At 37.3% G+C, this 24,794-nt stretch overlaps 1 protein-coding gene and 1 long non-coding RNA gene across 10 annotated transcripts in view; one reads left to right on the top strand and one right to left on the bottom strand.

The window, feature by feature from the left end:
- Positions 1–503: 503 nt before the first annotated feature.
- The window catches only part of kif13bb (kinesin family member 13Bb), a 39,139-nt gene continuing 14,848 nt past the window's right edge, over positions 504–24,794 (top strand). For 5 of the 9 annotated variants that reach the window (XM_052534829.1, XM_052534823.1, XM_052534828.1 and 2 more), the window contains exons 1-20: positions 504–589; positions 678–793; positions 1,208–1,321; positions 1,721–1,814; positions 4,542–4,554; positions 4,756–4,816; positions 5,919–6,011; positions 7,113–7,293; positions 14,208–14,295; positions 14,387–14,521; positions 14,697–14,809; positions 15,461–15,572; positions 15,904–16,116; positions 16,203–16,313; positions 17,340–17,474; positions 17,653–17,783; positions 18,803–18,889; positions 19,053–19,219; positions 23,220–23,424; positions 24,420–24,582. In XM_052534829.1, coding sequence (XP_052390789.1) covers positions 1,249–1,321; positions 1,721–1,814; positions 4,542–4,554; positions 4,756–4,816; positions 5,919–6,011; positions 7,113–7,293; positions 14,208–14,295; positions 14,387–14,521; positions 14,697–14,809; positions 15,461–15,572; positions 15,904–16,116; positions 16,203–16,313; positions 17,340–17,474; positions 17,653–17,783; positions 18,803–18,889; positions 19,053–19,219; positions 23,220–23,424; positions 24,420–24,582 — 2,175 coding nt within the window. In that variant the 5' untranslated portion in view covers positions 504–589; positions 678–793; positions 1,208–1,248. The remainder of the gene's footprint in view (positions 590–677; positions 794–1,207; positions 1,322–1,720; positions 1,815–4,541; positions 4,555–4,755; positions 4,817–5,918; positions 6,012–7,112; positions 7,294–14,207; positions 14,296–14,386; positions 14,522–14,696; positions 14,810–15,460; positions 15,573–15,903; positions 16,117–16,202; positions 16,314–17,339; positions 17,475–17,652; positions 17,784–18,802; positions 18,890–19,052; positions 19,220–23,219; positions 23,425–24,419; positions 24,583–24,794) is intronic. The other 4 variants (XM_052534824.1, XM_052534822.1, XM_052534825.1 and 1 more) reach the window with 2 other exon arrangements.
- Positions 7,761–13,779, bottom strand: LOC127938307 (uncharacterized). The gene is made up of 2 exons (XR_008148662.1): positions 13,061–13,779; positions 7,761–8,210 (listed from the first exon to the last, which is right to left on the bottom strand). It is a non-coding gene; the product is annotated as an uncharacterized LOC127938307 (long non-coding RNA).

Here is a 24,794-nt window from a genome sequence, read left to right as displayed (position 1 = left end):
TGTTTATGTTTATATTTATTGTATTGTATCATATACATTAAATTATATTATGTAATTTTATATAATTATAAATGTATATGAAATTTTACATTAAGTAGTTTATGTAATGTCATTTTAATATATTGTATTTTTATCTATCTGACCTTTGTTTATACACACACACACGTATATATATATATATAGATAGATAGATAGATAGATAGATAGATAGATATTATTATTATTATTATTATTATTATTATTTTAAATAACATACAGAAAAATATACAATATTTTACTCTTGAGTAACTTAATGATACCATAAAAGTATTGATTGAAAATTGAGTTAAAAAGTAAAAATTGAATTAAAATGTCACCTATTCCCACTTGTCCTGTAACAGCGAAAATGTAATAAAACAGTGAATTATAATACAGACCCACCGGATCTGACCAATTAAAATCAGCTCCGCGCCGACAGGCCCCGCCCACTCCAGCACTCGTTTGATTGAGGAGCGGCTCCACCTGCTCGTTCTGTGCACGGTCCGTCGGTCCCGTATGTGCGTGATTCACCTGCTCAGACGCTCCTGAAGATCCGCCGAAGTTTAACACGGTAAGATGGCGAGAGATCAGGCAGTGAAACAGGTCGATTTATCGCTGATTTCCCTTTAATGAACTCTTGTTTCATGTTTGTTCGGTAGGGCCAGTCTGAAAGTGTTTTATTCCCGTCTGGATGAGTCATTGTGTCTGTTCTGGACATTTAATCTTTAGCTATTGCACATGATCACTGCTGGAATGACACACTCTCTCTGAACAGGTACAACTATGTTCTATTACATTATAGATTAAAAGTGCTCGAGTTGCGTTCATAAATCTGTCATTTGGAGCTTTAAATTGTGAAACATTGTTACAGATCAAACAGCTGAAAGAGTGATGATAACAATATTTAGTTAGGTCTTTATTGCCATTCATTGGAAATGTTGATATGTGACGAAAGAGCAAGCAGCATTAAAAGAGATGTAACAATTTAACACTTTACGTTAGAACATAAATTAAAAATAAATTAGAGAGTAATACAAACAAAAATCTTGCATGCAAGTCTATATAAGCCTATATTTAAAAGATTAATTTTAAATATTCAGGGCTTTTTATAATTAGGTTATAATTTGTAGTTTTAAATAAATAAGCTGCGTGTTTGTTTCATGGCTTTATTGCTCATACTTGGATGAAGTAGTAACTCAGGAACTGGTGAGACAGGTGCAGAAGATCTTCATGATGGATGAAAGTGCTGTGAATGTGTCGAATGTGAAAGTGGCGGTCCGGGTGCGACCCATGAACAGGAGAGGTGAGTGTGAACCGCAGCCATGTGACCGTCACATTGTGTGTTTAATGTTTAGAAACTTTGTGTTTGAGTCTGCAGCACTTATTTCTTTTATGATCCTCGTTTAGGAAAGCTAACCTTCCCCTTGTGTGGATCAGACTATTGAGAGTGTCAGGATGATGAAAATAAAAAAATCTGGGGAACAAAATCTAGATTAACTCTAGTTTAAAATGCATAAAGTTTTGCATGTGCATTATTTTTGAAAAATGTTTATACTGTGTTGAACAAACACATACTATATATATATATATATATATAATACATTTTTTATTAAAACATTTCAGAATTATTGCACATAAAATACTATTTGAGCAATGATGCAAACAACATTTTTGATCATCAATTTTTGATTGCGTTTTATAGAACGAGACTTAAAGACAAAATGTGTTGTGGACATGGAAGGAAGCCAGACCATCCTGTACCCGGCCAGTGGAAACCTGGGAAAGGGCGACAGCAGGTAAACCGGACTGTTTATGTGGGTGTGCTACTGTATTTGACTAACACTCAGTACAGACATATTTGAATATGTAGAATCATCTAATAAAATGCAAAAAATACATCTGTACAGTTGTCTTGACAAGCCTCAAACTGTTGGAGTAATAATCTGAAGAATGTTAGCGTTCCTGTGGCTCAGTGGTAGAGCATTGCATTAGCAGTGTTGTGTGTTGCAAGGTTGTGGGTTCAATTCCCAGAGAACACATGTTCGATAAAACAATGTTAGCCTGAATGCATTGGATAGAAGCGTCTGTTAAATGCATAAATGTAAATGTAGTGCCGTTTGCCTTTGCAGTACAATGCTGGGGTGTTCGGAGTAGTTTCAAGTTGATGTTCAATGCTCACTAGGTGAAATCATAATGAGTCTGATCACTTTATAAAGTAGGAAAGAAACAGATCATGCATCTGGCTGCCTGTTGTTCGACTCTCTCTCTCAAGCTGATACTTTCTTTCTTTCTCAACATTCCTCTTCTCCTTTGACCTTCAGTGTCCATAGAAACCAGTGAAGGTTCATTGAAAGGTCAAAGGTAACCCTGGATACTCCTGCTAAAAGCCCAAGAAACTAAATTACTCGTGTCTCATTGGGTCTTTTCAGGCAGCTTAGAAAAAACAAAGCTTCAGTCCTCTTGCCAAGCACCACATAACTTAACCAAAGATATCTGATTAAGTTCCCGAGAATACAACTACTGTAGGATGTTAAAAAGAGATCACTCTCAGTTTACAATAAAGACATCTTGAAGTTTGAAAGTTAGATGTGCCTTGTATATTCCATAGCAGTGGTTGCTGATATTTAGTTTTATGGTGATTGTCAGGTCGGTGTTATGTGGTTGTAAAAGTGTTTGTGGGTGCTTGCTGAGATTTTGCAAGTGTAAAGATGTTCCAGGTAGTTTCTAGGACTTTGCTATGCAGTTGACTGGTTTTTAGGGCATTGTGTGATTAAGGTGTTCTTGGCGATTGCTAAGGTGTTGCTAGTCAATTGATAATGATCTGAAGCAGTTGCTAATTTAATTATACATGTAAGATGCCATGTGACAACTTTCATATACTTCAGACTGGTCGCACATTAAAAATTGTGTCGTTTTTGATAATGCTGCATCTGCATTGGGAGTTATAACGCTTTTCCTAGTGTTTGCTTATTTCTAGCATCATAGGAAAATCATTTGAGGCATTGATTTACTGTACAATGGCCAGTGTTTTGATCCATGCGTGTGTTGCGTGCTGTAGTTCTTTACTCCTTTAACACAAAGAGGAGTTTGTTGGTTTTGCAGCAGAGCCTTCATCAGTCAGCAGTGTTTCATATCTCTGATGACTGAAATCAGCTCTCGGTTTTGCGTTGGTCGTCTGTCAGCATGCACTAAACTGCACATGCATGTTCGATATATTAAAGACCAGCCGCTTGTCAGCTTGTGCCGGAGCATTCGATTTTTTTTCTCTTTCCTTCATTCCTTCTCTTTGTCTCCTCTTCCGCTGCTTCTTCTGGTCTCTTTACAAAGGGTGTGCCTGTGCCTGTTTTCTCCACAAGCCCTTCCTGGAGATCTGGCTGTTTTCCAGGTGACCGTAAGCAGGGACCTGCTCAGTCGTATCCAGCTTTTCTCAGTTTCAGACCGCCGAGCCGTCTCTGCTGTAACTTGCAGCGGTTTGTGGTGTTGGCGTGCAAACAGGTTTTACAGGCTTATGCAAGAAAGTTTACTCAAATTCCATAATAATCCCTCGCAGCAAGTTTGTGTTTTCATTATGAAGCACAAGTAGAGACGGCACACTAATGCAGATTCTGTTTGTCATGTAAATGATATCGGGGTGGGTTTTAATGAAAGTTAAATATGAGGTTCAAAGCAGATAGTTACATTGTGCAATTCTCGCCCACGGTTATTGACTGAAATGAGGCAAACAATTCTGGAATGTTCCTGAAATGCTTCAAGACTGCGTGTCATCCTCCCATCATGCCTTGGAAAATCAGGAAGTTTGTCCTGAAAAGTTTGTCATAATAACTGTAGCTCACCTAGATTTCACCAAATGTTTCAGCTCTAGATTTCAGTTCCACACACTGATGTCATTAGATTGCTGCAGGAAATATCATTGTGTGATTTGAACAGGCCTTTAATTATTAAAACGTTGGTGCTTAAATCATGTCTTGTTGAGGAAAAGTTATCAGATGCACGGTGTTCAGATTTCATTTAGATGTTAAAATGCATGAAAATATATATAATAATTGTATAAATGTGTGTATACATGCAAAATTAAAGGGGCGTTACCATTCAGAAGTTTGGGGTCTGTAAGATTTGATGTTTTTTAAATAAGTCTCTCTCTTACTTTCAACAAAGCTGCTTTCATTTAATCAAAATTACAGTGAAATCAGTAATACTGATTTAAAAATAAAAGAACTGGTTTGACATTAATTCCTGATCGAATCTGTATTTTCAGCATCATTCCTCCAGTCTTCAGTGTCACATGATCTTCAGAAATCAGTTTAATTTGCTGATTTGCTTCTGAAGAAACATTTGTTGAATATTTTTGTGGAAACCTCGATGCAAAGAGCAGCATTTCTTTGTGAAATCATAAATGATTTTACTGTCACTTTTGATCAGTTTAATGTATCCTTGTTGAATAAAAGTATGTGTTTCATATGTATGATGTAATATTAATGTGTTTTGTTGTTGTTGTTTTTCTTTCCGTCCTTTTGTGAATGCAGGAGCAAACAAAAGGTGAGTTTTCGTATGTCATTTCTGCTTTAAATTCATGTGAACAAATGCATTGCAATCACTTTATCATGAATAACGTATGGACAGGAACGTGTTTAATTGAACTGGATTTGTATGAAGTTAAAAGTCATGTTGAATATTTAGACAAGCTTGTGGCATGCATCTGTTACACAGTCTTCAGACATTCGCGATGTCTCGTTTCAGGTTTTCGCGTATGATTATTGCTTCTGGTCTATGGATGAGGCGGAGGCGTCCAAATTTGCAGGTCTGTTGATATTCATTTTGCTATAATGACTAACCCTTTTGTTGAAACTATCACTAAGCCTCTGTAATGGGTTTATACTGCAGTGATCTGAATCATCAGGGAACATTTATGATGGCAATTGAAACTCTTTGTTCACTGCTTATTTTTCCTTGTGAACTTTTCTCAAGAAAAGACAAACCTGTTAAACTGCTTTACCAAGTCTACTGGTTGATCAGCGCTTAAGATTTGCAGAGAAGCTGAGCTCTATTAGCAGTTGCTGTCTGATGAAAATATATTCACTTTCAGGACATCTTAAGATGTAGATGAGTTGTCTTCATTCAGATTTTGAGAAAATGTAGCACTGCATCACCTGCTCATCAATGGATGCTTTGCAGTGAATGGGTGCCGTCAGAATGAGAGTCAAAACAGCGGTTAAAAACATCACAATAATCCACACGACTCCACTCCATCATCTTGTGAAGTGAAAAGTGTAAGAAACAAATCCATCATTAAGATGTTTTTAACTTTTAAACCATTCCTTCTGGCCAAAATATAAGTCAATAATCCATAATAACGCTTCCTCTAGTTAAAAGTGCATCTCCTGTTGTCCTCAAACTTCAAAATCCACCCAAGTATTTGTTTAGAGCTGTTTTGGCTTGTAAACGGTGCTTGATCTGTGCAGATTTCACTCCTGATTCAGATGAGATTACTTTCACAGGAGGAAGCGTTATTGTGGATTATTGACTTAGATGCTGGCCAGAAGGAACGGTTTAAAGTTAAAAACATCTTAATGATGGATTTGTTTCTTACAAACACGCAGCTTTTCACTTCACTGGAGTGCTGTGGATTATTGTGATGTTTTTATCAGCTGTTTGGACTCTCATTCTGACGGCACCCATTCACTGCAGAGCATCCGTTGATGAGCAGGTGATGCAATGCTACATTTCTCCAAATCTGATGAAGAAACAAAATCCTCTACATCTTGTAACACCTGATTGTGGTTTAATTTTAATTCTTGCTTGAAATTTTCCTGTTATTTTCAGTTGATTTAGTAATGCTTGCCAGTTATTCTTATTTGCAGTATATATATATATGTTTATATCGTGTGATGTCTGACTCACAGGTCAGGACGTGGTGTTTCAGTGTCTTGGAGAGAGTCTTTTGGACAGCGCTTTCCAAGGATACAATGCCTGTATATTTGCATATGGGCAAACAGGTAGAGTTAAATTTGCAGGAAAACTATCTATGCAAAAAAATCTATTTTAATCTCCATGAAAGGTTTAAGCAGAACTACTTACTGTTTCATAGTACTTAACTCACTTCTGCTACTGGATATCTGCTTTCATTATTGTAATGTAAATCACTGATGTTTTCATCAGTATATCAGACTACTTACCTGCATGAAATGTCAGTTGGCAGCTCTGTATCTCCCAATAATATGTCTTAGTAATATAAGTTTTCTGATCAAAGCTCTGTATTTTCCAAACGTATAATGCAACGCAATAGAATGATTATTGAGAGATCAACAAATGTGTTCTTTAAGTCTGATCATATTTGAACGTGATATTTTTTTATGTAAGAATAATCAAGTAAACCAAGTATTCATCTTGAAATATTACTTATTTTGTTTACTGTAAAAAAAAATCAGTAAGGATTCAGAACAAAAAGACCGGTGAAGCACGAGCTGAAGGTGGACATTTGTACAATTATTAGAAAATACATTTTACTTTCAAAAAAAGTTTTGATCATGTTGATTTTTTTTTTTTAGAGGCGTTTGCATATCAAATATGAGACAGTAGGCTTTATAGAGTTAAACAAATTATTCTTTATTTATAGCTACCAACATACCCAAAATTATTAAAGAGAACTTTTATGTTTGCATATTAATCAGACAACAATTATAAAATGTTGATGATTTTTACATGCATCTGATTGCCAAATAAACCACACGTTTTTTCTTTTCTTTGATATTTCAGCTCACAGTTTGCTTTGTAGATTCAAAGTTAAAGAGGGTAAACTTTATCATTCAGTTCAACTGTGTCTGTGTATGTTTTAAACACCTCGGCTATTTTATATCTTCTCACTCCACTCATGTATTAAATGTACGTTCTTGAAAGCGCCATTTCTAGCGTATTTCCTAAAACTTCTGCGGTTTGACTTTTTTTCAGATGTGGCCGAAATCACAACTGTGGTTACATATGCGTATATTTATTTACGTTTGTTCAAAATGATTGCTAGGGATAATTAAGTAGTCGCTGGATGTAAGTCGGGATCTGTCCCGAGCATCCCTACTAAATTCTCCACCCTTGGGCTGCAGGCTCTGGAAAGTCGTACACGATGATGGGAACGGCGGAGCAGCCGGGTCTGATCCCACGCCTGTGTAGTTCTCTGTTCCAGCGCACCGTACAGGTGCTGAGAGAGGGCGAGAGCTTCACCGTGGAGGTGTCCTACATGGAGATCTACAACGAGAAGGTGCGAGACCTTCTAGATCCCAAAGGGTGAGTCTGTAGAGAGACTAATTCCTGTTGTCCAGTGAAAGCGCGTATTCCGCTTCTTTTTCTTCTGTCAGTGTTCTACCAATCCTGAAAACCTGGAAAATACTTCGATTTAAAGGGATACTCCACCCCAGAATTAAAGTTTGGTCATTGATCACTTACCCAGATGTCCCGTAAAAGCTTTGTTCGTCTTCCGAACACAATTAAAGATATTTTGGATGAAAACCGGGAGGCTTGTGACTGTCCCATTGACTGCCAAGTAATACCAGAAAAGCATCATCAGAATACTCCATCTGTCATCAGAGGTTCAGCCGTAACGTTATCAAGCGACGACAATACTTTTATTACGCCCTGGGCCTAAGGGTAGTAGAAAACTCTAAATAGGGCGTAATAAGACTGGGTTGTGGTGATGGAATCCCAAGAACGAGTCACTCCGGTCGATAATCAAACAGGTACAAGATGTTAATCAGTATAAGTTATTAGATTTATTAAAAGTTAACAAGTGAAACAGAGCATCTCTCCAGGGTGTCCCAAAGGCCAAAATAACAAACAAAACAAATCTAGAAACGAAAAGAGTAATAACTAACCTCAAATAATAAAAGTAAAATACATCTTACTTCCCTAACTTCCTAACACAAAACAGAACCCAAACAGATAGCCAAAACAAATCGGCAGGACACCCCTTTGCTCCACGTTCTAAACACACAAGGTCGAAAAGGCAAGAACGTGATCACTAGCATTTACTTGCTACTCGAAAGTGACAAATTTGATCATCGGCCGGAGAAGGGATCCAGGAGCTCTCAACCCAACCGCGTCCGAACCAATAATGAGCTCCCCGTTGAATGCCGGCAGCGTCCTTTTTAAAGTCCCCGCCTTGTCTCCACCACCAATGGCGATCGTACATCCAATCAGTAGGCATCCTATCAGAAACCAGATAGAGTAAGAGGGAGGAAAAAGTACACACACACACAGCAGGAAAAATCAGGTCGTAACACCCCCGGACACAAAGAATCTACTTCTAGTAGATTTACTCAAAACTAAACGACCGTGAAAGGGCGTCAGCAAGTACATTATCTTTTCCTTTTTTATAACGAATTTCCAGGTTAAAATCCTGGACAAAAAGTGACCAGCGCATGATCCGTTGATTCGAGTTCTTCATACGAGACAGGAAGACTAATGGGTTGTGATCAGTAAATACGATCACCGGAAGGGAGCTAGAACCAATGTACACCTCGAAGTGTTGCAACGCCATTAATAAGGCTAATGCCTCCTTCTCAATAGTGCTATAATTTAGTTGGTGTCTCAATAATTTTTTTGAGAAGTACGCAACAGGATGCTCAACTCCATTCTCATCATCCTGCAACAGGACAGCGCCAGCACCGGTAGCACTCGCATCAACATCCATTTTGAAGGCACACTCATACCTTGGAGCAACCAAGACTGGAGCGCTACACAGAAGCGTTTTAACAGAATCAAATGCAGTTTGACACTTAGCGGTCCATTCAAAATTTTGCGAAGCACGAAGCATATTGGTCAAAGGCAACACAACATCTGAGAAGTTTTTACAAAAACCCCGATAATAACCAGTCATGCCCAAAAATCTTCTGAGGTCACGTTTCGTACGGGGCACTGCAAACTCCACAATAGCTTGCACTTTTAGGGCAACAGGTCGAACTTGACCCTGTCCCACCCGTTTCCCCAGATAGGTAACAGTCGCCTTACCAAACTCGCATTTCACTAAATTAAGTGTAAGAGATTACTTTAGCAAGCGATCAAACACAATACTCAAAGTTTTTAGGTGTTCATCCCAGGTATTCGAATAAATCACGATGTCATCCAAGTAAGCCTTACAGCTATGAACCCCCTTTAGCACTTTATTCATCAAGCGCTGAAATGTAGCTGGGGCGTTGCGCAATCCAAACGCCATCACCCTGTAATTCAGAAAATCATCCGGCGTCACAAAGGCAGATATTTCGGCCGCACGCTCCGTCAAGGGAACTTGCCAGTATCCCTTAAGCAGATCTAATTTAGTGACGAAGCGCGCAGAGCCTACCTTATCAATGCAATCCTCCATAAGCGGGAGGGGGAATGAATCTGGTTTTGTCACGGCATTTACTTTCCGGTAATCCGTACAAAATCGTTGTGTGCCGTCAGATTTAGGAACCAATAAGAACGGTGAACTCCAGGCGCTAGAACTCTGTACTGCGAGACCATTCTCAACAAGATACTTTACCTCAGCTTCCATGATTTTACGTTTAACGGGGTTCACTCTGTAAGCACTTTGCTTTATGGGTGAATGGTCACCTACATCAATATCGTGTTCCAAAACTTGAGTACGAGTAGGGATATCTGAAAACAGTCCCAAAGAAGAATTAATTATCCTAATAATATCATTTCGCTGAGATTCAGATAAATGTACCAGATGAGAATTTAAACTCTCCAGGACCATAGAATTATTCAGTTTATCACCCGAGACTAGGGTATTATGCAAGCTCAACCCATCTTCGTCAACATCGCGGTCAGAAACGGATGTAGCCGAAGCTACAGGAACGATAACGGAGCTTTTTGACTCCACATCTTCCCCACGACCAACATACAACTTCAGCATATTTACGTGACACACACGGGTTTTTCTCCGTCGCTCGGGAGTTCGAATAACATAATTCGTGTCACTTAGCTTCTGATCAACGACGTACGGACCAGAGAATTTAGCTTGTAGTGCAGCACCCTGAACTGGCAGTAAAACTAATACTTTATCCCCCTCAGAGAATGAACGAACCACAGCAGTCTTATCAAAACGTCTTTTCATTTTTGTCTGCGTACTCTCCAAAGCAGACTGAGCCAGTTTACAAGCATCATGCAGTCGCTCCCGAAAGCAACCGACATAATTAAGCAGATTACACTCAGATGGCTGTTCAGAGAGCCAGTTCTCTTTCAGCATCTTCAGTGGGCCCCTCACAGTGTGCCCAAAAACCAATTCCGCCGGGCTAAACCCCAGCGACTCCTGAACGGTCTCACGGACAGCAAACATAAGTAAAGGCAGCCCTTCATCCCAATCCTTTCCTGATTGGACACAGTATTTACTCAACATGGACTTTAAGGTTTGATGAAACCTTTCGAGCGCTCCCTGCGTCTCAGGTCGGTACGGGCTAGACGTAACATGCGCAATCTTCAGCTGAGACAATACCTGTTTGAACAGTCGAGACATAAAATTAGTTCCCTGGTCCGTTTGGATCACTTTAGGAAAACCAAAAGTAGAAAAAAACGTAACCAGAGCTTTCACAACAGCTTTCGCTTTTAAAGAGCGTAACGGTACCGCCTCTGGATAGCGAGTAGTCGTGCACATGAGCGTAAGCAGATAGACATGCCCCGATTTAGTTCGCGGTAACGGCCCAACACAATCCAAGATTATCCGAGCAAAAGGCTCTCCCAAAACAGGAATAGGTTGAAGAGGTGCAGGACGGATGATTTGATTAGGCTTTCCTACAACCTGGCACACGTGACACGAACGACAATACTGAACCACATCAGATTTAATACCAGGCCAGAAAAAATAACGTAATATTCGATAATAGGTTTTATTAATTCCCAAATGGCCAGCAACATTATCATGAGCTATGCTCAAAACCTGGTTGCGTAAACATTTCGGTACTACGAGCTGGTAAACCGTATCCCAACTTAAACCATCCGACCTTGCTGGACTCCACTTTCTCTTCAACACATCACTGTCCCAAAAATATCCCACTGATTTACCTTCAATGTCTGTAAGAGTAAGCGCCCTTTTCCTGCAGCACAATAAAGAAGGGTCTTTCTGCTGTTCAGCAGAGATCAGAACCTTGTCAGCGGACAGCGACAACTCAGCCGACTCCATTTCAGCACCATTGCTCCTAGACAGCGCCTCAAAGTTGGGCAGCTCAGCGGTTACCACAGAACACTCAGTTTTCGCTCTACCCTCTGCGGCCATGAAGGTATCCGAAAGACAAATCGAATCATCAAACTTACGCGCTTGAGCGCGTGTAACTACACACGCCGTAAAAACCGAAGGAAATTCTGATGCTAACTCACCGGAAATAACAGGATCCAACACAGGATTTTCAATAACTTCGGGGATTGGGAGTACCTTTTCCCCGGCTAAATCGTTACCTACAATTAATGCAACACCACTTACAGGTAACTCATGACGTACTGCCAACTTTACAAAGCCTGTTACTAACCCGGATCGAATGTACACGTTATGCAACGGTACCTTCAACACACCCAATTCAATTCCTTGAATAAGAACATCAGAACCACAGTAACTTTTCTCAGAAAATGGCAGCGCCCTAGCTAACACGAACGATTGATTAGACCCAGTATCACGCAACATGGTTGCAGGAACCAAATCTTCTTCAGATCCACTAAGAGAAATCATTCCCTCACACACAAAAGGATCAAACGCTGCATCAATATACGAATTAAGTTGGCCACCGATCTTATGGACAAAACCGACACTTTTAGTTGACTTCCCCTTGTTTTTCTTTTTCAATGATGGACACGTCGCAATCAAGTGGTTAGGCTCATGGCAGTAAAAGCATTCACGAGTTTCGACAGGTAAAACTGGCTTAGGGAATTTCGAAACTTTAACGCTCTTCTCCAAAGGCATAGCAGAATATGTCTCACGACGTGCAGCAAACAGATTTTTGTGAGTCAACGAAAATTCGTCTGCACAAACGGCAGCTTCAGCAAGGGTACAAACTTTCTTTTCGTTCAAATAAACAACAATTTTGTCCGGCAAAGAGGTTTTAAAATCCTCAATCAACATCAACTCACGAAGTTGTTCTAAGTTAGCGACTCTGCTAGAACTACACCATCTATCAAAAAGCACGCTCTTCTCCCGAGCGTACTCCACGTATGTTTGACTGGCAATTTTAACATGTGAGCGAAACTTTTGCCTATAGGCTTCTGGCACTAGTTCATAAGCCTTTAACACAGCATCCTTCAACTTATCATAATCCAAGCTGTCACTAACAGACAGAGTGGAGCAAATCTCCTGGGCTTTTCCGCTTAATTTGCACTGTATCATGAGAGGCCAAGCCTCTCTCGGCCAGCGCAACGCAGCAGCTATACGCTCAAATGCGCCAAAGTACGAGTCCACCTCATTATCCCGAAATGCGGGCACCAAAGTGAGATGACGACTAACATCAAAATCATCTAAGTTAGAAGCCCCAAACAAAGGCGCCGAAGGTGGAGAATTCCCAACATTGGGAGGAGTAGAAAGTGGCATCGGAGTTTTCACTAGCCCCAACGAACGGCTGCCAGCCTGCGTCTCTAATTCGCATTGCCTGAAACGTAGAAGCTGAGTAGTATGTTCCTGACGTTTAATCTCTAGATCTAATTGCTTTAACTGAATAGCCAGCCTCAAATCCTCCGAGTTTACGCCGCTAAGTGAACGCAGCATTGGATCGGACTCTGGAGCTTCAGTATTAACTGCATCCCCTGTCGCTGCATTCATTCCCACCTCAACGTTCGGTCTAGGCTGTAAAATACCCTGCTGTATTAACGCCGCCTCAATTACGTCTCGTACAACTTTCTTCCTAGCAGTTTTTATAACCGGAACACTATAAAAGTCAGCGACCAAATACAAATCAGTCTTTCGACAGGACTCCAAGAGCTCACGCGAAGGATCCTGCTTAAATGCTTCTATACTAAACTCCATATAAACCAGCCTTACACTTCCCCACCACCCACGAAAAAACTGCCAGTCAAAATATAGAATATAGATTGTACTTACCAGCAGAGCCGCAAACCCCTTAATTCGCATCGAACGAATAACAAACAAAAACAAGTCAATAGAATTGGACGAGCCCCCAATTATTACGCCCTGGGCCTAAGGGTAGTAGAAAACTCTAAATAGGGCGTAATAAGACTGGGTTGTGGTGATGGAATCCCAAGAACGAGTCACTCCGGTCGATAATCAAACAGGTACAAGATGTTAATCAGTATAAGTTATTAGATTTATTAAAAGTTAACAAGTGAAACAGAGCATCTCTCCAGGGTGTCCCAAAGGCCAAAATAACAAACAAAACAAATCTAGAAACGAAAAGAGTAATAACTAACCTCAAATAATAAAAGTAAAATACATCTTACTTCCCTAACTTCCTAACACAAAACAGAACCCAAACAGATAGCCAAAACAAATCGGCAGGACACCCCTTTGCTCCACGTTCTAAACACACAAGGTCGAAAAGGCAAGAACGTGATCACTAGCATTTACTTGCTACTCGAAAGTGACAAATTTGATCATCGGCCGGAGAAGGGATCCAGGAGCTCTCAACCCAACCGCGTCCGAACCAATAATGAGCTCCCCGTTGAATGCCGGCAGCGTCCTTTTTAAAGTCCCCGCCTTGTCTCCACCACCAATGGCGATCGTACATCCAATCAGTAGGCATCCTATCAGAAACCAGATAGAGTAAGAGGGAGGAAAAAGTACACACACACACAGCAGGAAAAATCAGGTCGTAACAACTTTTTATAAATGAATAAAACAAAAATAATGACTTTATTCGATACATTTTCTCCCGTCGCTCCAGAAAATCTAAGCAGAGGAGAGTTATTGTTGAATAAAGTCATCATTTTTGTTTTATTCGCGTACAGAAAGTAATGTTGTCATTTCATAACATTACGCTTGAAACACTGATGGCAGATGGAGTGTTCTGACGATGCTTTTCATACTTTTCTTGACTGTGTAAGTTACTTGGCAGTCAATGGGAGTCACAAGCCTCCCGGTTTTCATCCAAAATATCTTAAATTGTGTTCTGAAGACGAACAAAGCTTTTACGGATTTTGAACGACATGGGGGTATTTTCATTTTGGGGTGGAGTAACCCTTTAACTTAACTTTAACTTGTGCACTGCAAACATGGTTGATGTTCCTCTCAGGAGCCGGCAGGCGTTGAGGGTCCGGGAGCATAAGGTGTTGGGGCCGTATGTAGACGGTCTGTCCCGCCTCGCTGTGACCAGCTACAAGGTTCTTCCATCACCTTCATGAAGCTCTTTGTGTCACATGCTCGCAGTGCTGAAGCCGGATGATTGGGAATATCTTTGGTTTGGTTTTTCAGGACATCGAGTCTCTGATGTCGGAGGGGAATAAATCCCGCACTGTGGCGGCGACGAACATGAACGAGGAGAGCAGCCGCTCGCACGCCGTCTTCAACATCATTCTGACGCACACGCTCCGAGACCTGAAGACTGGGGTGAGATGCAGACTGACCTCTTAGAGTCTGAATAAACACTTTTAATCAAAGTGTGTCATTTTTACACTAAATGGAATCGAACATAGAGCTAGATATTTATGTTTTCTAAAGACAGGGTAAATGTTTGCACCACTCACACTTTCTTCAGAAAATGTAATTGTTTGTGTGGTTTCAGACGAGTGGAGAGAAGGTGAGTAAGCTCAGTCTGGTGGATCTGGCCGGAAGTGAGAGAGCTGATAAAACTGGAGCTGGAGGAGAACGTCTCAAAGAAGGAAGCAACATTAACAGGTCACACACACACACACACACACACACACACATGCCTATGTTGGGGATTTTTGAATCTGCTGTTCCTAAATTACTTAATTTGATTAATCGGCTGATATTTGGTCACTTTGGCACTGTCCTAGGCAGATAGTGTCAGGATTATTTTGTATTTTATTTTTTTTATGTAAAGTAAGCATTTATTTTAATTATTATTATTATTATTTTTTTTTTTTTACTATTTAATTACGTGGCTTGCTCTTTATTTATTTAAAATGTAAAAAAAAAAAAATAGTATCTCAGTTAATAACATTAAGCTGCTTTAAAGTTGACATGAAATGTAAATGCATGTCACTAGTCTTATTGTAAACAAGTCATCCATGCATTTTTGTTTTGTAAAAATTGTAATAAAAATACACTTTTTTTTTTTTTTTACAAATAATTGTAAATATACTTATTTTTGAATAAACTTAATTTAATTTTTTAATTATTGAAATAATAAATTGCTTTCTCAATAATTGTTAGTTTTGTTCTTATCCGTTTCTTTCTAATAAATGTATTTTTTATCAGTCATTTAATCATTTAATTGAATCGATGTTCTTATGTTATTGATTTCTGTCTATGGTTTCACACAGACATGTTCAGGTGTAGTGTTGTGGGTGTTTTTGTGCTCAGGTCCCTCACCACTCTTGGACTGGTGATCTCGGCTTTGGCGGAGCAGGGTGCAGGAAAAAACAAGAGTAAATTTGTTCCTTACAGAGACTCAGTGCTCACATGGTTACTGAAGGTGAAGATCAACTTCATTTGACTACTGCAGACCTTTAAGAATTTTATAATTCGTTTTCAAGACCCAAAATATTAATTTCTCACTCTAAGGTTATTCAGTGCCTGAGTACTGTTACTTTATCTGCATTAATGTTTTTTTTTTTTTTTTTTAAATGCATGAAAACCTTCCATATTGTCAGTGTTGCTGTCAGGATTCCAAAAACACCATAAAAGTCTTCTAAAATATTTTCATATAAAATTCCCAAAATCTGTGGAAATGATGCCATTTCCTCAAAACTGATGTGATTTCCTCTCTTTTTTTTTTTTTTTTTTTTTTTTTTTTGTCACATCAGGACAGTTTAGGAGGAAACAGCCGCACAGCTATGGTTGCAGCGGTGAGTCCAGCGGCCGACAACTACGACGAGACTCTGTCCACGCTTCGGTACGCAGACCGGGCCAAGAGCATCGTTAATCACGCCGTGGTTAATGAAGATCCTAACGCCAGAATCATCAGAGAGCTGAGAGAGGAGGTGGAGAAACTCCGCAGCCAGCTGACCGAGGCTGAGGTACTGCACAAGAACACTTGACCGCTGTGTGTGTGTGAGTGACCTCCAGCTACTGTGTTCATCAGTGTGTGTGTGTGTGTGTGAAGTCAATGAAAGCTCCGGAGCTCAAAGAGAGACTGGAGGAGTCTGAGAAGCTGATCCAGGAGATGACCGTGAGCTGGGAGGAGAAACTCAGGAAGACTGAGGAGATCGCGCAGGTATTAAATACACACACACACATGCTTTTATATGTGTGTGCCAGAAAAAAAAAAAAGAAAAAAAAATTGTTGCCTTTATTTTTCTTTTTTTTGTGAATTGAGTAAATATGTAAGAATTTAAATCTTGAATTAATTTTAATTCAAATTAAGTTAAAAATTAATTAATTTGCCCCATTCTCATTTATTTATTTATATATTTTTATTTAATACTTTTTTAAATTACTTTTTAATCCCTTCATATTTACATTTTCATATAAGAATAATTAATTTGATTAATTGCCTGATATTTGGCCATTTTTACACTGATTGTGTTTTAGGTAGATTATGAAAAAATATATATTTTAAATTAAGTATTAATTTATTTTAAATATTTATTTAAATGATTTAATGGCTTTTTGACCATTTTTATTAACCTTTAATAGATTTTTTCTCATTTTTGTCTTTTGTCTCAACATTTTATGAGTATATACTGTATGAGTACAACAAGGTAGATCCACAAAGGTGTGTGTGTGTGTATATATATATATATATATATATATATATATATATATATATATATATATATATATATATATATATATATAGTAGCATTTATATATAAATAGTTGCTAACTATTTCTCTTACATTTTGTACCCTAAAAATACATGTTTTCCATCAATAAATATTTTTACATTTTCAGGCCCATTTTGTACTTTTTTTTTTTTGTATAGTTGTTTAATTGTACAAGAAAAAAAATGTTGCAGGATTTACTTTTTCCTCAGAAATTGCTTGTAAATTTCACAAAAAATTACTAAGTAACTAATGAAAATAAATATGAAAATTTTAAGAAAGACTAAATAATTTTTTTAAACTGTAAATGAAACAAAAAAATTGTGGAGAGTGTTTTACAAGAAAATACTATTTCAGTGTGTAGTTGTTGATCGGTTATTTGTATTTGTCAGCATATCACCACATGCAGGTTTTGTCAGGATCTTGTGCATATTAAGAGATTTTAAAGCCCTCAGGAAGTGTGTTTGGCTCTTCAGGAGCGACAGAAGCAGCTGGAGAGTTTGGGAATTTCTCTGCAGTCGTCTGGGATCAGAGTCATTGATGATAAATGCTTCCTGGTCAACCTGAACGCTGACCCCGCCCTCAACGAGCTGCTCCTCTATTACTTAAAGGTACAGACACACATTAATGAAGATCAGCGTCACGGTCTCCGCTGGAATATGTTTTCTGAAACTATTCATCTGCTTGCATGTAGAAACGGTTGATTGACTGTCAGCTGTAATATTTGTTTGGTGAAGTTTGGTGTGGACGAGGTGTTGTATTTTGATTGACGTGTGTGTGTTTGTGCAGGAACACACTCGTGTGGGTTCTGCAGACTCTCAGGACATTCAGTTGTGTGGTCTGGCAATTCAACCGGAGCATTGTGTTATAGACATCAACCTAGAGACGGGAGTCACGCTCACCCCGAAGAGAAACGCTCGGTAATCTCTCTCTCACACGCACAAACACACACACACACACACACACAGAGAGAGAGAGAGAGAGAGAGAGACTGAGGCAAGTGGAGTATTACACGCAAAACTGTGAAATCTACACAAAACAATCTAAAATGATTTCTAAGAGTATTACTAAAACATTATTTATTTAGTTGATTTCTGAAATTATTTAATTAAGCTGAACTTTAAATAACTATTAAAATATCTAAAACTGACATAAACATTTCTAAAAACTGATATTGAAATTTAAAAAATATATAAACATTTTTAATGTTCTTAAATTATATCTGTGATTTATTTATAAACTAATAAAAATGACAAAAGCGCACAACAAAATTACACAAATTAGATTCACTAAATGAAATGATAAAAATAAAAACTAAATGTTAAATTCGAAACAATTCTAAATATTAATAAAAACTATAATAGTGTCTCAATTATACTGAAGTAACACTGAATGTAAATTATGCTGAAATCAGAAGATTTATTTATTTGCACTATTTACTCAATATATATTTGCACTGACAGTGCATTATGTATTTTGCACTAGTAAAAAAAGTTATTTGCACTGTGTTGCACTAATAATGCACCATTTGCATTATATACTCCATTTATATAATCAAATAATGCACTACGTACTGAATTTGTTTGCACAACAATGCATTATTTATGTGCACTAATTAATGTTATCTGCGCTAATAGTGCACTTTTTATGCAAAATCATTAGTGCACATTAATTATCAGTATATAACAATCGAAAAAAATGTTATTTAATTGTATTTATTCATCCATATTTTTGTTTATATATTCATTATAAATCAAATTAATATCAAATGTGTGTGTGTGTGTGTATATATATATATATATATATATAGATAATAAAAAACAATTGTATAAATAATTGTAAATAAATTGTAATCATAACTATGCATTAGTCTGTCTCTGCTCTGTAGCTAGTGATAGTATGTAAGGATATGTGTGTATGTGTCGGTCTCTGTGTGCAGCACATTTGTGAACGGCACTGTGGTCTCGTCCCCCGTCCAGTTGCATCATGGGGATCGAATCCTCTGGGGAAACAACCACTTCTTCAGGTCAGTGCTGAGTTTAGATGTTTCTCATTGGTTCGATGATTGATCACTGTGCTTGATTAAAATCTTAATGATATCATCTAGTATGTGCTCTCCTCTAACGACCCCTGAAAAGTGTGTGTGTGTGAGTGTGTAGTGACTGTAGGGTTCCCTCTGTGTTTCTCAGGCTCAGCGTGTCGAATGTGTATCGTGTTGGTGTTGAGGATGAGGAGGGGTGTACGACAAAGGCTCTGGATGTGGATGTAGACCGTCTCAGTCACGCCTCCAGTGACAACAGCTTCAGTTTTGAGTCGGCACAGACAGAAGTCATGATGAAAGCGCTGGGAAACGACGGTAAGAGACACAACAGACAGCCTGTTACTATCTGAACCTGTTTTAAAGCTGATTCTGGGCTGCTTTACGTATTACAAATGACTTAAAAACACTTTGAGATCCAAGAGAAGGTGAACAGTGCTACGTTTTTAATTCGGTGGCAGTTGTACCAGTGTATTCTTCTGTAATGTTATAGTTGCATTACATTTTTAATCACCATGCCTATTTTTGAGAGCATGTCTAAACAAAAATAACTATTAATATTTGTCATATAGAATGAAAAATGGATACAACAAAATGAGAATCATTTCTTTTATTATAGATTTTTTTTTTTTTTTTATCTAGAAAGACTTTTTAGAGAACATGTGTAAACAATAATATCCGTCAATATATATTTTTGTTATTGAATTACATCAAATGAACCTTAAAATGTGTGTCAAAGAGTTTTTGGCTTTCTTTTTTTTTTTTTTTTTACAATTTTATAAAAAAGAATTGTAAGCAAAAAATCTGCTAGCATTTCTCATGTATCATGATTTTTATTTTTTTAGTAATTTTTTTTATTAAAATGAACAACATCACACAAAATGTGTATTCAGGCTTTTGAACAGATTTAGAATTAACAGATTTGAGAAATTCTTTATTGCATTTTTTTTTCTTCTTTATTCTATTTTTTTTTTCTTTTTCTTTTTTAGAAATACTTTTTAGAGTCCATGTAAACAAAAATATCCACTAATATTTCTCATGTCTCATGGACATTTTTTTTTTCCTCTTCCAGCATTTAAACATATTTAACACTCAACACTTCCATCTTTATAGATGCATGTATTGTGTGTGTTGTGTAATTTGTATTCATTTCTAAAATAAAAGTATGCAAATTATATTTAAAATAATATCTTCCATCTTTTCATATGGACAGTTTTTCCATGATACAGTATGTTGACACTAAAACCTTTATTATTAAATAAATAAAACATATTAAAGTATTTGGTTTGTTAGGAGGACAATATTAGTCTGAGATACAACTATTTGAAAATCAGGAATCTGAGGGTGCAAAAAAAAGAAAAAGTAGTTTTTTTTTAAGTTTCTTTAAAGTTGTTCAAATTAATTCTTAGCAATGCATATTGCTATTAAAATTAGGTTTTGATATATTTACAGTAGGACATTTACAAAATATTTTCATGGAACATGATCTTTACTTAATATCCTAATGAATTTTGCCATAAAATAAAAATCTATAATTTTGACCCATGCAATTTGTTTTTTGTTTTTTGGCTATTGCTAAAAATATAGCAATTCTCTTTCTCTGCATTTTGACCAGAGGGGTTACCAGGATGTCATGTTTGGGGGGGCATTTGGCTTGTTTGGGGGGGCAACATAGACAACTGAAAATATCGGCACAAAATTAAGCTATATTACACACAATCTTTTTTAATGCATATCTTTTTCTAAGCCAGGAACCCAGAGATAGGCACAGGGCCCCTATTAGACTATAGGGCTATCACATAAAAACCAGGTCAACAGATATAACAGATTCATATATATAACAGATCACGGTGTTTGCCTGATAATGAGTGACAGGTGTTTGCTTGTGAGAAGACGTGTTACACAAGTAGGTTACCGAGAAGGACAAGAGAGTTCTTTAAATGAATCTTCACATTTGTATAGACAGGAGGTTAATTAATTTGTTTCTTCTTTTAAGCTGGTCCAGAAGTAGATGCTACTTTTAGGGCTGAAATGCTTCGTGAATTACTCCTAGTAAAACACATTAGCAGTCATTATTTGTAAGAGTTTCTCTTAAATTCACCAGTTAGGAGCTACTTGTAGCCTCTTATAAGTTTCTTTGTGAATGCAGCCCCAGGTAAAAAAATTTTTTGTGATATTCTCATTTGAACAGTATGAGAACAGTATTTGAATGTTATTCTGTGGTTGTAAGTGGCTTTGGATAAAAGTGTCTGCTAAATGAATGAATATAAATGTAAACATGTAGGCCTAGAAATATATTAGGCTACAGGGTGTCAGGAGATTTAGAGAGTTGAAATAAAAGCTATTTTTGTAAAACTATAAGAATTTCAATTATGATATTATTAGCAGAGGCAACATAACTTTTTTTAAATATAGTTTTTTTTAATTTTTATTAGTGGTGCTTGCCATAGGCAAATATTATTATTATTTTATGGGGGGTTGGAGTCTGTATGGGTTTGGTCTCCCTCAGGGGTGGGTGATATAATAAAAATCGAACAATATGGATAAGATTTTATCATATTTGTCATGTTGGTTTTTCTATTTTGCTAGCTGTTTGAGCATCACAGCCAAACTAATTTCCCTATTATAAAGCCTTTTAAGGTAACAAAATATGAAAGAGTGTGGCAGATATTTAGGCCAAAGAGTATGGATTAAAATCTTTGTCATTATTTTATCTTTGTTATTAAAAAATGAGAACAAAGATAAACATTACAAATACAGATTATATACAAATAAAGTGCTTCATTTTCAGGTACAAGGGGTGTATTTAGCAGGAGCATTAAAAAAAAATTAATGAACAAACATAAAAATAAAAACTATATACACTGAATCCTATTAAAGCAACTGAATTAAAGTTTTTCAGTCACGAGTATAGAGTATTGATTTTTCTCTGTGTGTTTGTTGTTTCATTAACATATAATTCACCCAAAAATTTAAATAGTGAAGAAAAAAATTCTGAATGAGACTTCCACAGTAATTTCCCCCCTACTATAAAAGTCAATGTGGACCAGCAACTGTTTGGTTATCCTAATTTTTCAAAATATCTTATTTTGCTTTCAGCACAAGAAAGAAGTTAATATAGGTTTTGGACAACATGTGAGTGTATAAACAATGACAGAAATAAAATTTTAGGGTGATCTATCCCTTTAATTCACACGGCAGCATGTAGCCTACTGTCCCTTTAAGACCTGAGCGCCTCTAATATTCATATATGCATCTGTTTATTTCAGTTGTTTACTTTCATTTTAAACATAGTCTATACATAAACCTTGTGTGTTTTGAAAGTATTAGCACAAAACATAACTTAGCAATTACATCAGGCTCAGTTCGAAGGTCTTTTTCGTTTTCGGGCCGCACTTTGTGCTCAGAAAAACCGCACGTCAGAAAAGGACACGAACGAATTAAACGTTTAAATAACCAGTAAGGATTTAGACATATGCAAAAAAATGTGAATGAGTTAACTGTGATGTTAATGTATGTCGCAGTATATTAATCCCGCTGGGCCAGAACTGCAGCTGATAGAATGTGCGCAGCACACAATGCAATGATATTTCTTCGAAAGCAGATTGTAGAGACATTTTTATCGCCCACAACCAAAACTATTAACATCCTACCCTCGGCAGAAATCGAGGACAAAATCAAGCTGTTCAGCTGTCAATGCACTTCGATCCAATACGCTGTTTTGTGGTGGCAAATCTCATTTTTTTGCCACCATTCTGGACACGCCACTGCTTTAAAGTTCTGCCAGGTAAACATTTCAATTAGCGTTCTGTTCTCACATGATGCACTTTTTCTGAGCGCCTACCCCCGAAGCGCGCACTGTCAAACAGCGCCAAACTGGATTTTGTTGGATCAGACCCATCTGCAAGCTATGGAAAAATATGCACAAAACAATCCACTTTTAAGTTTTAATTTATCATCAGAGGGACAGATAATTTCTCAGGGGAGGCAAGGCTTATCCTAGGGGAGGCATTGCCTCCCCCTAGACACGCCCCTGATTTTGACCAACTTATCTTTTTAGTATCCAACTCTTTCATGCAAACCATGTACATCTCAAAAGATATTATGTTACTGCACAAGAAGAGAAAAAAAAAAAAAAAAAAAAAAAAAGATAAATTCATAAATATAAAAACCAAAACAACAAAAGCAATGTATAAAGAACAACAGCACTGGATGGGATCTTAATTTACAAAGGAAGACTAAGATGTATCCTAAGCTTAAAGCATAGTTTAGTTTTGAATAAGTGAGATGCGTGTGTGTGTGTGTGTGTGTGTCTCAGAGCCGCTGCAGTCGATGCTTTACTCTCTGGAGCGCAGGCATGAGGAGGAGAAGCGCTCGGCTCTGGAGCGACAGCGGCTGATGTACGAGCAGGAGCTGCAGCAGCTGCGCAGACGTCTGTCCACAGAGCTGCAGACGCAGCAACAGCAGCTCAACACCAGCCTGGGGTCGTCTCAGAGCCCACTGCGCCAGTCCACTGACGAGAGGTGAGAGCCGGCCGCACACACTCTCTAACTGTATTAGTCTGTATTAGTGTGATGTGGGATGTGTTTCCCATACATTTAATTATTTTTGGAGACTCGCCACGATTTTAAAACTAAAAGATTTTCCAAAAAGCTTTGTTGAATAAACATGAGCACACACTGCACGTTTAAAAATAATAATAATTCCTTACATTTATATGTTTAAATATCGAAACGAGACACAGGTGTTTTTATATCACTGTATTTCTGAAGGAAGACTTGATGAAGCAGCGTTTGTGAGCTCAGTGCTGCTTTGTTTACAGCTGTTACCGGGGAAACCTCTATTTCTCACACTTTAAAGCATCTCCTGCTTAACATTTCTTCAATGTTTTATTTTTAACAGTAAATCCCCTTTGTTTAACAAAAAATTTAGTTTGCTTAATATTCAATATTTTAAAGAAAATCTAAATGAATGTTTTATGCCTTCATTTGATAAACAGAAAAATGTAAATACACAACAGGATTTCTGAAGGGAAAAAGGCTATTTTAAGAAAAATGTAATAATTGAAGTTGTTTTTATGTATTTAAATAATTACACATGCTAAAAAAAAATCAAACATATGGTGAAGAAAAAATGTAAAATTTCATAGGGCCCTAAACATGTATTATTATTTTTTTTCACTTGTAATAAATTGCTGTGAAAATGTATAAGTATTATGATTGAAATTAATTAGACATGCTTTTTGATAAATACAATTAAATTTAACCATTAAAAAGGAGTTGAGAAAAAAGTAAAACAGAAAAAAAAAATGGAATTCAGAAAAATTCAAATGGAATTTTGAAAAAATTCCCTAAAAAATGTAAAAAAGTAAAGTATTGTATTGAAGTTACTTTTCAAATTCAGTAACTAGTAAAGTAATCTCACTACAATTTACAGAAGTAACTAGTAACTAACTCAATTTTTTGAGTAACTACCCCAACACTGGTACTCCATATCATGTCTCTGTGTCTCTGTTCAGGGAAGCTTTGATGAATCAAAGCCTGCGCAAGCTGAAAGAGCAGATCGTGAAGGCCAATCTGCTGGTTCAGGAGGCTGGATTCATCGCTGAAGAGCTCAACAAGAAAACCGAATATAAAGTCACACTCCAGATCCCGGCTGCAAACCTCAACGCCAACCGCAAGGTCAGGAAAGATTGATTCATTTACGTGATTCAGTCAACAAGCAAGGCTTCGTAAATCATTCTCAGGAAACTGTGAACTAGATCACATATTTATCACCGTCTGTAGAACAACAAAAAAGAAATTATATATAAGTGCTTTAACAAGTCTCAGTTAGCTTAACACAGAAGACAAAGAAAGGGCTTTTAAATATAATAATAAAAAGAAAACTGATA

This window comes from Carassius gibelio, chromosome A20 (assembly GCF_023724105.1).
Source record: "Carassius gibelio isolate Cgi1373 ecotype wild population from Czech Republic chromosome A20, carGib1.2-hapl.c, whole genome shotgun sequence".
NCBI classification, from domain to species: domain Eukaryota; kingdom Metazoa; phylum Chordata; class Actinopteri; order Cypriniformes; family Cyprinidae; genus Carassius; species Carassius gibelio.
This window is presented reverse-complemented; position numbering and strand designations above follow the sequence as displayed.